Source organism: Perognathus longimembris, chromosome 17 (genome assembly GCF_023159225.1).
Source record: "Perognathus longimembris pacificus isolate PPM17 chromosome 17, ASM2315922v1, whole genome shotgun sequence".
In the NCBI taxonomy this organism is placed as follows: Eukaryota; Metazoa; Chordata; class Mammalia; order Rodentia; family Heteromyidae; genus Perognathus; species Perognathus longimembris.
Genome location: NC_063177.1, coordinates 12,275,295 through 12,290,274, shown reverse-complemented (window position 1 = coordinate 12,290,274; position 14,980 = coordinate 12,275,295). Strand labels below are relative to the sequence as shown.

At 48.2% G+C, this 14,980-nt stretch overlaps 1 protein-coding gene, 1 long non-coding RNA gene and 3 other non-coding genes across 8 annotated transcripts in view; 4 read left to right on the top strand and 1 right to left on the bottom strand.

Moving 5' to 3' along the window:
* Window positions 1-2,040: 2,040 nt before the first annotated feature.
* On the top strand, window positions 2,041-4,357 carry LOC125365434. 2 transcript variants are annotated; one of them, XR_007213699.1, is made up of 6 exons: window positions 2,041-2,055; window positions 2,257-2,352; window positions 2,584-2,631; window positions 3,229-3,285; window positions 3,773-3,835; window positions 4,057-4,357. It is a non-coding gene; the product is annotated as an uncharacterized LOC125365434 (long non-coding RNA). The 2 variants fall into 2 exon arrangements; XR_007213700.1 differs by having other exon boundaries at window positions 3,215-3,285.
* LOC125366591 lies at window positions 2,431-2,501 on the top strand. The gene has a single exon (XR_007213887.1). It is a non-coding gene; the product is annotated as a small nucleolar RNA SNORD49 (small nucleolar RNA).
* On the top strand, window positions 3,086-3,156 carry LOC125366590. Its single transcript, XR_007213886.1, has one exon. It is a non-coding gene; the product is annotated as a small nucleolar RNA SNORD49 (small nucleolar RNA).
* LOC125366607 lies at window positions 3,913-3,985 on the top strand. The gene has a single exon (XR_007213902.1). It is a non-coding gene; the product is annotated as a small nucleolar RNA SNORD65 (small nucleolar RNA).
* An 855-nt stretch (window positions 4,358-5,212) lies between the features above and the next one.
* Window positions 5,213-14,980, bottom strand: part of Lrrc75a (leucine rich repeat containing 75A) — a 41,946-nt gene continuing 32,178 nt past the window's right edge. For 2 of the 3 annotated variants that reach the window (XM_048365488.1, XM_048365490.1), the window contains 2 exons: window positions 8,469-8,584; window positions 5,213-5,920 (listed from right to left, as the gene is read on the bottom strand). In XM_048365488.1, the coding sequence (XP_048221445.1) occupies window positions 5,389-5,920; window positions 8,469-8,584 (648 nt within the window). In that variant the 3' untranslated portion in view covers window positions 5,213-5,388. The remainder of the gene's footprint in view (window positions 5,921-8,468; window positions 8,585-14,980) is intronic. The other variant, XM_048365489.1, reaches the window with a different exon arrangement.

The following is a 14,980-nucleotide window of genomic DNA, read 5'->3' as shown; positions in this document are numbered from 1 at the left end:
AAGGCCCAGGACTGGCAAAAAAAAAAATCCCAGATTTCTGAGACTGGTCTCATGACTCTCCTTCCAATTCTCATGTCAAAATGAATTGCTTTTTCTTGGTACATTTGTGTATGCAGACTAGTTTTTCTTTCTGCTAGGTATAAGAGCTAGGGTCTATGCATAATGGGCAAGTGCTCTGCCACAGAGCATCACCACTGGACCTCAGGCTAGGTATTTTTAAGTAGGAGAAACCTGAACATATTCATATGCCCAAAAGAGAGCATCAGTGGAGGGAATTCCCCATTGCTGGTGAAGCAGGTTCAGGATAGAGGAGTCTAAGTAAGGGATCAGACCAGGAAAGGGGGAATAATAAGGGAGGACAGGATAGAAGTGGATTTGGTTAAGACTTTCACTTGTTTTCTAACGGTCTTTCTAAAGAAAGTGACCAGTGGATATTGCAGATATTTTGAAATAGGGGCAAGAGAGTTGACAAAACGCCATTAGGCTTAGGAGTTCTTACTATTTCTTTCTTCTATTTTTTTTTTTTTTTTTTTTGCCAGTCCTGAGGCTTGGACTCAGGGTGTGAGCACTGTCCCTGGCTTCTCTTTTGCTCAAGGCTAGCACTCTGCCACTTGAGCCACAGCGCCATTTCGGGCCTTTTTCTATATATGTGGTGCTGAGTAATCAAACCCAGGGATTCATGTATAAGAGGCTGGCAATCTACCACTAGGCTGTATTCCCAGCCCCTCTTCTATTATTTATTTATTTTTCCTTGCTAGTACTGGTGTTTGAACTCAAGGCCTGGGAGCTGATCTTGAGCTGTCTTTGCTCAAGGTTAATGCTCTACCACTCAAGCCACAGCTCCACTTCTGGCTTTTTTTCCCCCCTCAGCAAGGCAAAATTTACCTTTGTGTAGAAGAGTAAACAATCTGCCAAAAATCTGGCAAGCAAGCATACAAAGCAAGCAATCTGTCCCGCTATCTCTGGATATCTTTTTGGGGGGTGGGAGTGGGGGGAGTGTGAGGGGGAGCAGACTTTTCTGCTCGGACTGGCTCCGAACCCTGATCCTCAGATCTCAGCCTCCTGAGTAGCTAGTATTACAGGTGTGAGCTGAAGAACTACGATGACTCCATCTTGAGGCTGCAACCATCTTGTTTGTGTTAAGCTAAGAATAACCCAGCACATACATAAAACCCGGGAAATGGCCTGTTAATGGTGAAACTAGCCAGAAATTGTACAGATTCCAGGAATAAAGGTGTTTGTGCCGAAACCAAGCGACCATAAAAACCCATTTCCCGGATGGCCCAACCAGTTTGGGAACGTTCCAGTTATGTTGACTGCCCTGGAATATCCTCAGACCAATTTTAGAGAACCCTTAGCCCCGAGCCAATAAGATTTGTCCTCGCACCCCAACCCTGTTTGCACTTCTGGTTTATGTAACTTTGTGGTTTTTTTTCCTTTAAATACCCATGTAAAACTCTGCTCATGGCCTTCCTCCTAACCTCCGCTGTGTCGGACTGTAGGACAAGGACTGTAGGACAAGGTCCCGGCTGCAGCTCTCCTGAATAAAGCCTTGCTTTTGCATTTTGGAATGTCCGGCTCTCCGTGGTCTTCTAGGACTTGGGCAGAACAGAGCCACTGGAGACTGGCCAGCAGCTACTAATCCTAAATGCTGCATGCCCTGATTCTGCAATTTCTCTTATGTTATCTTATGCAAGACTTCGAACAACCTTCTTCTAGGGCGCTCGCGTCTCCATTTTCCACTTGAGCTCACAAGGGACTAAGGATTTCCGGGAGACACACGGGAAAATCAAGGGCCAACCGGCACCAGGCGCTTTGGAGCTCACCGCAAGCTTTCCCTTACCCAGAATTCTCTGGAGTGTGGGAGATACCAATGGCTCAACAGGATGGGGGTGTATCTCGGTTGATACCGGGGAATCTGTATCGCTAAATGGGCCAGAAGTTCCCGTGAGTCTTTGCCAGTGTCACCCTCCCTCACGTGAAAAGTGGGCTATTCCGACACTTTAAGAGCTGGGACCGCAGACGGCTGAGTCTCTTGGCTGTGCCATCATGCCGGTGAGTTTCTCTTATGTGAGGAAGCGGTTGCAAGCCGCACGGACAAGTTAGGAGGGAGGGCCACGCCACTGGGAAGATGCTTCTGGGGCAGCTTAGCTAAAGGTGGCTATGCCCCCGTGGGCTTCCCTGAAGCCCGAGGTTGGAGCATCTCGGAGGCCGCATGGGCCTCATTCCCCGTGGCTCACCGTCGTGTTCTCCCAGCAGGTCCTCCGCCGCCGGAGTCCAGCATCCGCGAAGGCTAGGACTCCATTTTCCCGCCCGCCATGAGGACTGCGCAGACCCGAGGAAATCGGGCAGGTTGGTGTCCGCGCGCCGGAGGCTTGGGTCGCCTTAGGGGCCCTCGCACGTGGACGGGCTGTAACCGTTCCGCGTGGCTGTGGTGATGATACTAGCAATAGGAAGTGCCGTCAGATGCGAGAACTGACGACGTCTACGTTTGTCTGAATGCAGTCGTTCAAACCTCGACAGTTTCTAAGATAGGATCTTACTGCTGGGATTAGTACGAAACCACTTCTCTACATGTTTCAGGTGGGTTACTGCGGAATGTTGGAGACTGCAGCAGCATGTCATTTTGAGGTAAGATCAAGTGACCAAGCAGCAGTGAGCGAAGTGTTTTGTACTCTTCTATAGCATTAAAGATAGTTATGTAGCGTAGTGTGGATTCTAAAATAAAAAGTAGAGATCTATGGCCACAGTCCTGTAGTTGCACCTAATGGGTTACGGTGACACCTTGAGTTCCTCCACGGATCTTTTTTTTTTTTTTGGCCAGTCCTGGGCCTTGAACTCAGGGCCTGAGCACTGTCCCTGGCTTCTTTTTTCTCAAGGCTAGCACTCTGCCACTTGAGCCACAGTGCCACTTCTGGCCGTTTTCTGTATATGTGGCGCTGGGGAATCGAACCCAGGGCCTCATGTATACAAGGCAAGCACTCTTGCCACTAGGCCATATCCCCAACCTCTCCTCCACTGATCTTTAAAGACAATTTGAGGTGCCCAGATATCTGGAGGTTGGTATAAGTGTGAGGTGCTTGGCTGCTCTGATGAAATCACTAGTAGGAAGTGCCGTCAGAAGCGATAACTGACGATAACTACTCCTGGCTGATTGCAGTCAAGTCCACTAGTGTTGGTGCTCAGATTACATTAATATGAACTCTTGACATAGTTATCTTTGTCCAGGTTGCAGACTAATGGAGCCAGCCAAGATTGGAACCAGAGGCCCTCGCTTTCCATGAGGTAAGCCTTGGCCTTTACTGACAACACCCCCACTAACAAGATAATGGTTATGGGGGGGGATGTAGCGCTGAATGCAGTTGTAGTTAGGAAGAGGTTCCCATTTTGAGTTGTGTGCTCTATAGTTTTCTTGAATTTGTGAAAAATCTTAGCTATCAACTTGGCTGGGGATACAGTCCAGTGGTAGAGTACTACTTGCCTTGAACATGTGAAGCCCTGGGTTCGATTCCTCAGCCCCACATATATAGAAAAAGCCAGAAGTGGCGCTGTGGCTCAAGTGATAGAGTGCTATCCTTGAGCAAAAAGCCAGGGACAGTGCTCAGACCCTGAGTTCAAGCCCCAGGACTGGCAAACTATTGACTGATAGAATTTACTCTAGAATAATTAGGATTATGATTTTTAAATAATAGGGGCTTAAGTGGCTGTTAGGATCATTTTGTTTGTTGGCTTTACAGTAGTCTCATCAGAAATGGTTCTGCCTCTTACTTAGGTGGCTGTCCATTCCTTGGATTTTGAGAAAAGTTGCATGCAGTTCAGCTCAGTCTAGGAGGAGGTAAGTCCTCATGATGAATCTCTGGGTGGAATGACTAAGCAGCTAGTGGTCAAAACTGATCTAAAGAAAAGGATATCAAATGATGAAATCACCCCAAAAAAGCTGGAATTACCGGCAGATTGAAAGTGGTGAGCCTATGGTTTTCTGAAGGTACCTTTAGGTTTAGTGAATGCCTGTTGCTTGCACCCCAAAATAAGGCTAAAATGCAGTTTTCTTTGCAGGAAATATCTCAAGATATGATGGTCAATCCTGGGGAGCCCTAATTGGCATTGATTTGGAGTTTGAAACCATCCCGCTTCAATGTTTGCAGGAGCCTGCTCACCCTGTCTCTGGTCTTTAACAGCTTTATCTGGTTGCTATTTTCTTGCACTTGTTAAGATACTCCAAAACAAACTTCTGTACCGTTTAATAAAAATTTTTGTTTACAAATTTTACCATTGCATTTCATTGAGCCTGGAAATGTCTTTATGCAACTAACATAAACTAGTATGAAATAAAGGATTCTTTGATGCTTCTTAAAAATGTATATTTGAAGAAAAAGTAACTTGTCAGTTAATCTAGTGATTAAGCTTGTAAACTTTTGATCAGTCTAAGCTGTTTTAGCAACTATAGACTTGAGAGGGTGCAAAAAGTCTCCCAGAGCACTTAAGGCATCCACTTCCTCTCCCACATTAGCATGAGTCATAACTCAGCTCCATTCCACCTATACTTAGAACCCTTAATCAGCACAATGCCCAGACCCTAGCTTCTGTCCCATGCAGGATCTTGGCTCACAGAATTTTGAGCACTTAAATGAGCTTAATGGTTGGCTCCTGGTCTCCATGTTAGTATTGTGTAAGAGGCAGGTATGTGTAGTTCTCCAATTTGTCTCAGGGCTCACGTTTATGGTCTATAGTATGATAATAGCAATGTAACTAAAGGTACATTTCAGCGAGGAATTTAGGAAAAAGGGATTGAAACCCAGCTAGTAGGTCTGCAATTAAGGAACCAGGCTCAATACTGGCCTACATGGTCTTATGAGAGCTAGGAATTTTCAGGTTCTCCTAACTACGTAAATTTGACCTAAACATGCTATTAGGACTAAACACTGCAGGGTGGTGGCTGGGAATAAGTCCCAAAATGGAGTTTAAGTATGTTGCCAATGTAAAGTTCACACTTGGCTTAGACTTGGTGGCTGTCCACCACCCTCATTCCTCAGGATTAATGTATTAAGTTTGCAAAGTCTTGGGTCCCATGTAGGTTGCCTCACCATTCTGGGAGAAGGCTCGATAAGCTCTAGGCATTGTCTCCACAAGTCAAGATGAGGGCTACAGAGGGGACCCTGGAGTCTCAATCCAGGGATCGACCCCTGGAGCCACCAAGCAGGTACTCTGGTGGGGCATGTATCTTAAGGGGTGGGTCAAAGGGAAGTGATGTGTTACAGATCTTCCAGTGCTGTGGGCTGCCTTTCTGTCCGGTAGATTCTTGTGGCCATAACCTCAGCCCCAGTAGTATCCCCAAACTGCCTTAGCCCTCCTGCTACACAAAGACTGGTGAGGTGCCCCTCCTTAAGGTCATGTTTCAGTTGCAGTTTCCTTGCCCTCTTGGTCTTCAGAAAGTACCACAGGAAGCTCTCTAGAGTCCTGGCTCATTGTCCCTTCCCTGGCCTCCTCCCCACAGGTAGGACCCTCCCCCAGCTCCAGGATGGTTGGTAGGTGGCCCTGTTTGGGAGACCGCTTGCGCAGGCTGAGCAGGAAGGGCTGGGGCAGTGAGAAGATGTCCACATTGTTGCCCAAGTCAATCCATGTGACATTGGGAAACTTGCTGGGGTCCTTCAGCATGTCGGTGAGGTCACGGAGCACGGCCCGGGTCAGCCGGTTTCCATTGAGGGCTAGTGTGGTGAGGTGAGGCAGGGTGCTGAGTGCAGGCAGCAGCTGCAGGACCATGTCATCTGTGAGGCCTGTGAAGCCCAGCTCCACACTGTCCACCTGCTCCCCACAGCGCTGCAGGTAGCTGGTCACCCTCTCCAGGTCCCGGAAAGTCAGTGGAATGCCTGACAGATCTACTGTATTGTCTGGAGGGTTCCCAGTCAGGAGAGCCTTGAGGCTGAAAGAAGGGACAAGCAAAGTTTAAGCCGAGAGCCAAGCTGGAGGCGTGTGTCAAGTGGTAGAGCAAGTGGGAGGCCTTGAATTCAAACCTTGGTACCAGCAAAAACAAAGAAGCTAGCGTTGTAGATTTGTGTTTTGGGTTTGTTTTTTTTTTTGCCAGTCCTGGGGCTTGAACTTGGGGCCTGAGCTCTGTCACTGAGCTTTGTTCAAGGTTAGTACTGTACTACTTGAGCCACAGTGCCACTTCCAGCTTTGCTGTTTTATGTGGTACTGAGGAATCAAACCAGGGCTTCATGCATGCTAGGTAAGCACTCTACCTCTAAGCCACATTCCAAGCCCAATATAAGGGTTTTAAATGTAGAATAATACATGCAAAGCATTCAGGACATTGCCTTCTTCAGGTGAATGGTGAACAAACATTTGCAGCCGTCAAGATGTCTGCAGACACCTGGGCTGAGCTACCCTTGAGTGGCAGCCGAGTCTTCTCTAAGAGGCACAAGGACCTCAGGGGCTTCTTTGAAGCTCCTCTTCCTCATTAGGACAGCAGGCAGGGGAGGGCGCAGGGCCCGGCCTGGTGGGATCAGTTGTCTCCTCAGGACTCAGTCCCTCCCCACTCTCCCTGTCATCTGCTTACTCCAGAACGCAAACTGCACTGACTGCTGGTGGGTGTGCCCTTCTCTGTCCCCACTGGTGAGATGCTCTTCTGCATTCCCAAGTGCCCAGGCTAGCCCCTAGGAGGCCCCAGTCTGGGAAAGGAGGAGGGTGGAAGAGGCTCATAGGCTACTGTAAAGCAAGTGTTTTTGCTAGAGGGCACAAAGTGCCTGGTAGAATCAGCTAAGTCTCCTGAAGCTGGGAATCTATGCCCATAATTAGGAGTTCCAGGGAGTTTGAAGATAAATCTCCTAATCTCCTAAGGCATGGGTGTGTGTGTGTGTGTGTACTGGGCTATGCATATTTGCTTGGCTTTTTTGCTCCGTGTGTGTGTGTGTGTGTGTGTGTGTGTGTGTGTGTGTGTGTGTGTGTGTGTCACTACTGGGCTATGCATATTTGCTTGGCTTTTTTGCTCCAGGCTCATACTCTACCACTTGAGCCACAGCTCCTCTCCTGGCTTTTTGGTGGTGAGCTGGAGATAAATCCCACAGACTTTCTTGTCTAGGTTGGAATCAAACTGTGGTGCTCAGATCTCAACCTGCCAAGTAGTTAGGATTATAGGTTTGAGCCACCACTCCTAGCAGGAAGTGATATCTGAGTTGACTTGAAGACAAGAAAGTGTGGGCCGTCAGCAGAGTTTGGTAAGGGTTCTCATAGAGGAATACAGGTGCAAAGGCCCTGAGGGTGGAAGGCTTAATGTGTTTGTAAGCCAGCAGGAAGGCCAGTGTGACGGGTAAGGGAGAGTGAGGTCAAAGGGGTAACAGTGCCCTGTTGGGATTTTACGTATGAGACACTACCTGAGGGCAATGAGCAGGCTTCATTTGCATGGGTCCCCAATGAAGAATGGACCGGGGAGCTGGGGATATGGCCTAGTGGCAAAGAGTGCTTGCCTCATATACATGAAGCCCTGGGTTCAATTCCCCAGCACCACATATAGAGAAAATGGCCAGAAGTGATACTGTGGCTCAAGTGGCAGAGTGCTAGCCTTGAGCAAAAAGAAGCCAGGGACAGCACTCAGGCCCTGAGTCCAAGCTCCAGGATTGGCAAAAGAAAGAAAAAAGAATGGACCGGGCCTACATGAGTGTGCCATCAGAAGCAGTCTCTACATCCCCACAGAGCTCTTTGTAACAATGAAGCATTCGCTCACCAAGCTGCCTCATGCATTCCAGCTCCCATGGCTTCTCCTATTCCTGTCAGTTCTTATCTATGGCCCTTGCCCTCAGTCCTCTGTCTGCCTGGGAAGGCCTCCCTAAGATCCATTCTGTCTTTCAGTTTTGTAGGTGAGGTGTCCAGAAGGAGGCACCAGAACTTGCTCTTGGCCATAAGGTAGGAGGGCAGTCTCAGGGGCCCACAAGGATGAGCAGCACCAAGGCCTTATTACCAAAGTCTCTCAGAAGGCCAGATACTCTACCCTGGGTCATTTACAGAAAACCCTCCAACCTCCCAGCCCCTTGCTTTCTAAGTTGCTCCCTGTTTCTCTGCTCCGACTCATGTCTCCCTAACCCTTGCTAAAGTCTTCAGAGGCCACAGAATCCTACAGGGTGTTCACCGATGCATGGGCCAGACATTCCAGGAGGTCTGGGTCCTCCTGGGAGAACATCCCAGAGAACCAAGAGGTTGTATTGGAAGCACCCACTTTTAGTACTCTAGCAATTAGGAACTCCACATCTTCTCTCTCCCTGACCCAGCTCTCATCATACACATCAGATAGGATGTCCAGTTCCTCACACTGGGACTGTGCTCCTGGACCTTAACTTCCACTTGCCCTCACCTCCTTCAAGCAGGCTTCCCAGATACTCCCTCTAGCTCCATCCCTTCCCTTTAGCCTCCTGCCCTAGCAGGGCATCACAGCTAGGAGCTGAGGCAGAAGAATGCTCCACAGGAGACTGACTCACCAGGCCTGTGGCTTCCTCTTCACCAGCCCACGGTGGCGTCTCCACTGGGAATGGGGGCTGAGGTGGTAGGTCAGCTGCCGGCACAGCTTCTCCATGGTGCCCAGGGCATCTCCTTCCTGCAGAGGCAACCACAGGTACAGTCCTCACCCGAGCAGTTAGAGGTGCACAGGCCCCTACCCCTAGGGCTCCTGGTTCCTTGGGAAAAGTACAGTATCACAAAGATGAACAGGAGTGCAAGCAAACAGGGTTTTATTGTGTGTGTGAGTGACTGTGTGTGGCTGAGGACTGAACCCAGGATCTTATGCCTGGCCAGTAAGCACTTAACCATTGAGATATATGCATATATATCTCAGCCCCTGCACAATGGTTTTACTTTTTGTGAATTAACTGCTATTACTGAAAATTTGAGATTTACATAAAAAGTCTGGGTTCCAGGCAACTTGGCTGCCTGAAGCAGACCCCTTTGCCATGGTTTGTTGTGATCCCTACTGCTCCCCAATAACCAGGAGCATTTGTCACTCATTTGTTCAATGAATATTGAGGAGAGAAATACACACTTTCTAAGATTCCCATAGTACCAGACACTTGTGGCTCAAGCCTGTAATCCTAGCTACTCAGGAGGCTGAGATCTGAGGATGTGGTTCAAAGCCAGACTAGACTGGAAAGGCCATGAGACACTTATCTCCAATGAACTATGAGAAAAACAGAAGTGGAGCTGTGGCTCAAAGTGGTACAAGAATAGCCTTGAGACAAAAGAGCTCAGAGACAGTGGCTAGGTCCTGAGGTAAGCCCCACAACTGATGGCGGGGGGGTGGGGTGGGAGAATTACCATACTATTCAAGAACAGTAAGTCCTGGCACCATCCTCCCTATATCCAGGAGGAAACTGAGGCCTGGGGCTGATAGGAAGACAAGAGAAGAAAGGGAAGAGAAAGGAGGTGGGAGGATGAGGGCGAGTGTCTGAAGAAGTGAAGGATCTGACAGGGATCCAGGAGGCAAAGGAGTCCTCAGACTGTTTGAGGTTGATTTACAGGAGACCCTTGGATTCTTAGACTTAGATTCTTGCTTAGCCTAGGCATACGGGATGGACATGGGTAATGGTGGAGGTTACTCAGGCAGAAGTTAGATCATGGGGCCTGCTAGGGAGTCAGTGGAAGGGATGTGAATCTTTGGCAGGCTGAGGTTTATCTTTTGGGACTTCCATCGGACTCCTGGTTGGAGGTATAGAGGGTATCTGCCACAGAAGAGGCTGTACCCATACACTCAACTGACGGTGCACCAAATGAAGGTGTGGGTAGGGTGGGGGTGAAGGGATCCAAGCTTTGGGCTGGGGACCTGGTCAGAAGGCAAGGAGCTCCAGAGAAGTGGGGAATGCCCAGCTCATGTGGGGCCATGCTCAATCTAAGAGGCTTTGGGGACTTCCAGTAGGGAATGCAACTAGTTATGGGGCTGGGCACATCCCTCAGCACTTGAATGAACTCTGGCCAAGGACTGAGCTAAAGAGGATGAAGTGGGAGCACTACCCAGGCAGAAAATGGAGAAGGCACAGAGAAGGAATAAATGGGGCCCTGGCACCAGGATGGCCAATAAGACACCCCTGTAGGCCAATTGCTCTCCAATGAGAGGCCTTAGCCCGCCAGACTTGGAGGTGGAGGAATGGTGGGGGCTGGGTAAAGGCTGATTTTAGAGTTAAAAGAATGGTATATGGGGATGAGATATGACAACAGAATCCAGACCTGTGGTTCTCCACCTTGGAATTGTAGTGGAGACAGTTGGAATGCAGAGGTGTTTTGTTTTGAACCAGTACTTGGACTTGAACTCAGGACTTGAACCAGTACTTGGGCATTAACTTTTTCTGCTTACAACTGGTACTCCACTACTTGAGCCACATTCCCAGTTCTGGCTTTTTGTTGGTTAACTGGAAATTAACAATTAATTTTTGTTGGTTAATTGTCTCATACATTTGTTTTCCCAGACTGGCTTCGACTGTGATTCTTAAATCACATCCTCCTGAATAGTTAGGGCTCCAAGCATGAGCTATCAGCACATGGCTGGCACCAAAAGTTTAAACAGCTCCCCAGGTGATTTCCTTCTGCAGCCAAGATCAGACAAGAAGAACCCTTGGGATCAGGTAGCATCAATTTCTGATGCCCCAAGGCCTAATGTTTGCCAGTCTTCCAAATCAACGGATCTGAAGCCCAAAACGAAGTTCCTCATCCTAGGCTTCTCCAGTTACTTCCCAGAGTATCCAAAGCCACAGCCTCAACCTTCCAGTCATAAGAAAAAGAGAACAAAGAGATAGGAGGGGCATCAGTGCATTCATTCTACCAATAGGGGGCAGCTGTGCCCAAAGCAAGGCATGTCTATGAAGTGTAGAAACTGAGAGAGCCTCAGCCTCTTCTCTGGCTAAAAAGAACAATGGATACACATATTTAATAGAGCCGAACTGCTACTAAACAGGAGTTGATCTTGTAGGAGTGAGAGTTCCCCTTCCACTGAACCACATCCCCAGCTCTGGAGCTACAGTACATTAATCATCTGCTGTGTGTATTGCATGTATGAACTCACAACAATCCTAATACCCACTACGAGGGATTTAAACTGGAAACCCGGCAAACAGGCTCTTTGTGAGGTAGAATCAGAATCCACACCTCATCAGGTGGCCCTGAGCTGTGGTGTTCCCGATCACCATGGCACTCTACTCTTTGTCTCTCTCTCTGCCCTCCATGTGAGAAATCTTGTCTTCTGCATAGGTTCATTCAAGGTATTTCTATCATTTGCATGTGGAAAAGCCTCCAGCGAAACCGTCTTAAGTTTTCCCCACTCAATCCCTTTCCAGGTTTCCTCCAGGCCTTCTTCCTGCAAAGAACAGGGCTGGTTGGGGCCCTGAGCAAGAGTAACAGGGGAAGGTGGGGAAGGAAAGAGGAAGCTAAGAGGATAAGGAAGTGCCTCTGTGTGGTCTTAATGTGGAGATAGTCTCTTCCCAGATGTGGCGTTGGCTAGGAAGCCTTGTGTCAACAGGCACTACATGGTACACATGTCCTGCCCTCTTCCAGGAACCTGAGACATGCTTCCAGCCTCTCTGGGGCCTGGCACCTGTTGTAGAGCTGACTCCATCTTGATTAGAGAAATATGGTAGGAAATGTTGGGGGGAATAGAGCTGACTCCATCTTTTTTATTAGGTCAACCTGACCCCAAAATTCTGCTTCTGTAAATGGCTTGCTTAACTTGTTTGTTATTTGCTCTACCCCCTGTGTCAACTTCCTATATCTGTGCCACGCTTGCTTTGTTGCATGCTCTTGTGAAGCCTGAACAAAATACAGCCTAAAATAATCAAGAGCAATTCCATTTTTACTAGAAGTTAAAATTAAAATGCCCTAGCTTACAATATGCTTCATTGCCTTGCTTAATATGTATTTCTCATAAATGGTTTGCTAAACCTGACCTAAGATTGACCAACTCAGCAACACAAAGGGAGTGTACTGGAATGCGGTCAATGTGTTAAAAAGACCCATTCCTGGTAGCATGAACAACTCCCTTTTGTGGTAAACTCCCCAGCTTCAGCTAATCAGCATGTCCCTGACAACCCTATGAAAACTCTGTTAGTTGAAGGGTCGGGGCTCTCAATACAGATCCGCTGCACCAATGATGGTTGTGAGTCCAGGCTCGAGCTTGCAATAAAGACTCTCGTGTGCTTGCATCGGAAGGTGAGGGAAGGAGCAGGGCACAGCACAGGGGAACTTGGTACTGCTCACACCTGCCCAGTGATGCTGCCTGCAAGTTTTGGGGAAGGCTGTTTGAGGGACTTCTCATGATTTTTTGGAAGATGCTTGAGGCAGACCTGCGGCCCCCCCTCTGGGAAGACCCACTACCCCCAACATCACTCCATCTGTGAGCTGTCAGCCAGCAATGCCTACTGCCACCTTGACTTCCCCAGGTACTTCTGTAACAGCCCCCAGGACTCCAATAAGTATAGCCCTCCACTCAAAGGCTTCCCTCATCCAGTCCTTAAGTCATTCATTCATTCACTAGGTACTGACTCACCCCCACCCTTTTACTATGTATGCACTGCTCACAGTTCCAGATAGACTATGTTGGTTCTCTGCTTACTCCCTCCCAAGGTCCATTCTCTGCTGAGGACTGAGCTCTGGCACAGTGTCACTGGCTTCTCTGTTCTCTGCTTCCAGTTGGCCTCAGCTAATGGAAGCAAGAATAGGGGCAAGAGGAGCAAAATGTTGAGAGATTTACCCATCGTTCTTCCCCTGCTTCAGCACATGTGGAAACCAACCTCCCACACAGCCCCCTTGTCTTTGCTTCCTGGCATCTGTGCCCTAGGTGGTCTCCATCCCCTACCCCCAGTACTGGAGTTTGACAGGATTAATGGAAGGGCAAGAGTAGTGCTATGTGACTTGAGGCCAGGTCATGAAAGGTATCCTGGCTTTGGGGATAAGCTGGCTTCATGCTATGATGTCCAGCAGTCCTCTGGAGACTCCTGCCAACAACCTGCAATGTGCCCTTTTGGAAGTGGATCTGTAAGCTCTGTCAAGCCTTTTTTTGTTGTTGTTTTTGGTGCCAGTCCTGGGGTTTGAATTCAGGCCTGGGCACTGTCCCTGAGCTTTGGTGCTCAAACCTAATGTTCTAACACTTGAGCCACAACTCTGTTTCTGACTTTTGGGGTACTTAACCTTAAATAAGAGTCTCACAGATGTTCCTGACTGACTGGCTTCAAACAATGATCCTCAGATCTCAGCCTCCTTAGTACCTAAGATTACAGGGGTGGTAAGCTACCATCGCTGGGCCTCTTCTCAAGCCTTCCCATGCTTGTAGTCCTGACCAATATCTTGAGACAGCCTAGGTAGGATGCCCTCAACTCCTGATCTAAGAGATGGTTCAGCAACAAATGTCTGCTATTTTTGTTTAATCTATCCATTTTGAGATAGGGTATCTTGCTGATGACCTCAAACTCCTGGCTGAAGTGTTCCTCCTGCCTCAAGTTCCCAAGTATAGGTGGGACCACAGGTTTGTAACCCTGCGCCTGGCTCAATGTCTAAATTTTGGGGTAGTCTCTCACAAAGCAATATATAATACAGCAGCAGCTTCTTGGAGAGCTGCCTTACCCTGGCTCCTATGTTACACAGCTTCCTCCACTGTCCCTGGGGGACTAAACTTCCTACTCCGGGGTCTTTGGGTGTCTCACTGGTCTCGGTTGACTTATTTTGCCTTTTTTTTTTGGTCACCCATGGAGCTTGAACTCAGGGCCTAGGTGCTGTCCCTGAGTTTTATGGGTAAAGGCTAGCCTTCTACCAGTGCCTGAGCCACTGGCACCAGTTTTTTTTTTTTTTGTTTGTTTTTTGTTTTGCCACTCCTGGGGCTTAAACTCAGGGCCTGGGCTCTGTCCCTGAGCCTCTCTGTACTCAAGGCTAGCGCTCTACCACTTGAGCCACGGCACCACTTCTGGCTTTTCCTGTTTATGTGGTGCTGAGGAATCGAACCTAGGGCTTCGTGCATGCTAGGCAAGCACTCTACCACTAAGCCACATTCCCAGGCCCCCCCCCTTTTTTTTAACTCTTAAATATTCACAAGGAATGTGTGGCTGTTTCCTGTCTGCACAGGATGTAACTGTAAATAGGACAGGTGATCCTTTGGAGTTTATGTTCTAGTGGGAAAATAAGACAGCAAAGTATACAACAAGTTATGAATATACTATATTAGAGATGTTTTTCACCCCAGTACTGAGGATTGAACTTGGGACCTCATAGTTGCAAAGCAGGCATTCTATCACTTGAATCACATATACAATCCTTTAACTTTCAGTGTTTCTCAGATATAGTCTTGTCCTACCTTTGCCTGGCTGGTCTTGAACCTCAGTCCTCTGTCTGTCTCCTATATAGCTGGGATTACAGGTGTGCACAACACCCAGCTAATTTGGATCGTAAATATCCCCTAAAGGCCCATGTGTGAAGACTTTGTCTTCAGCTACGTAGTACTGGAAGGTAGTGGAATCTTGAAGAGGCCGAGTCTAGCAGGAGGTGTTAGGTCATTTGGGTGTGCCCTTGGTTACCTTAGCCCCTTCCTCTTCTGCTCTTTCACACTTGCCATGAGATGGATGTGCCACAGGCTTGATCAAAGCAATGGAGTCAATCAATCAGGAAATGACCGAACCCTCCAAAACTGTGAGCCCAAGCAAACCTTTCCTGTTTTCAAGTTGATTATCTCATGTATTTGTCATAGTGATGGAAAGCTGACTAAAGCAATAAGAATAATAATTTCAGAGACTAGTAAGTGTGATGGAAAAATTAAAGTGGAGAAATAGAGGGCAGAGGCAGTGCATGGTTGAGAGACATACATTAGGTAGGCCAGTCAAAGGCCTGAGAGGAAGTTAGAGAGGACGTTTACGGCAGGAGATGGCTCATGCTGTTGGAGGAGGCAGTCAAGTCCCTAGACAGGAAAGGATCTGGATGTGCCGGGAAAAGAAATGTGCTGTGTGGCTGGAGAAGAGTATATGGGGCCAAG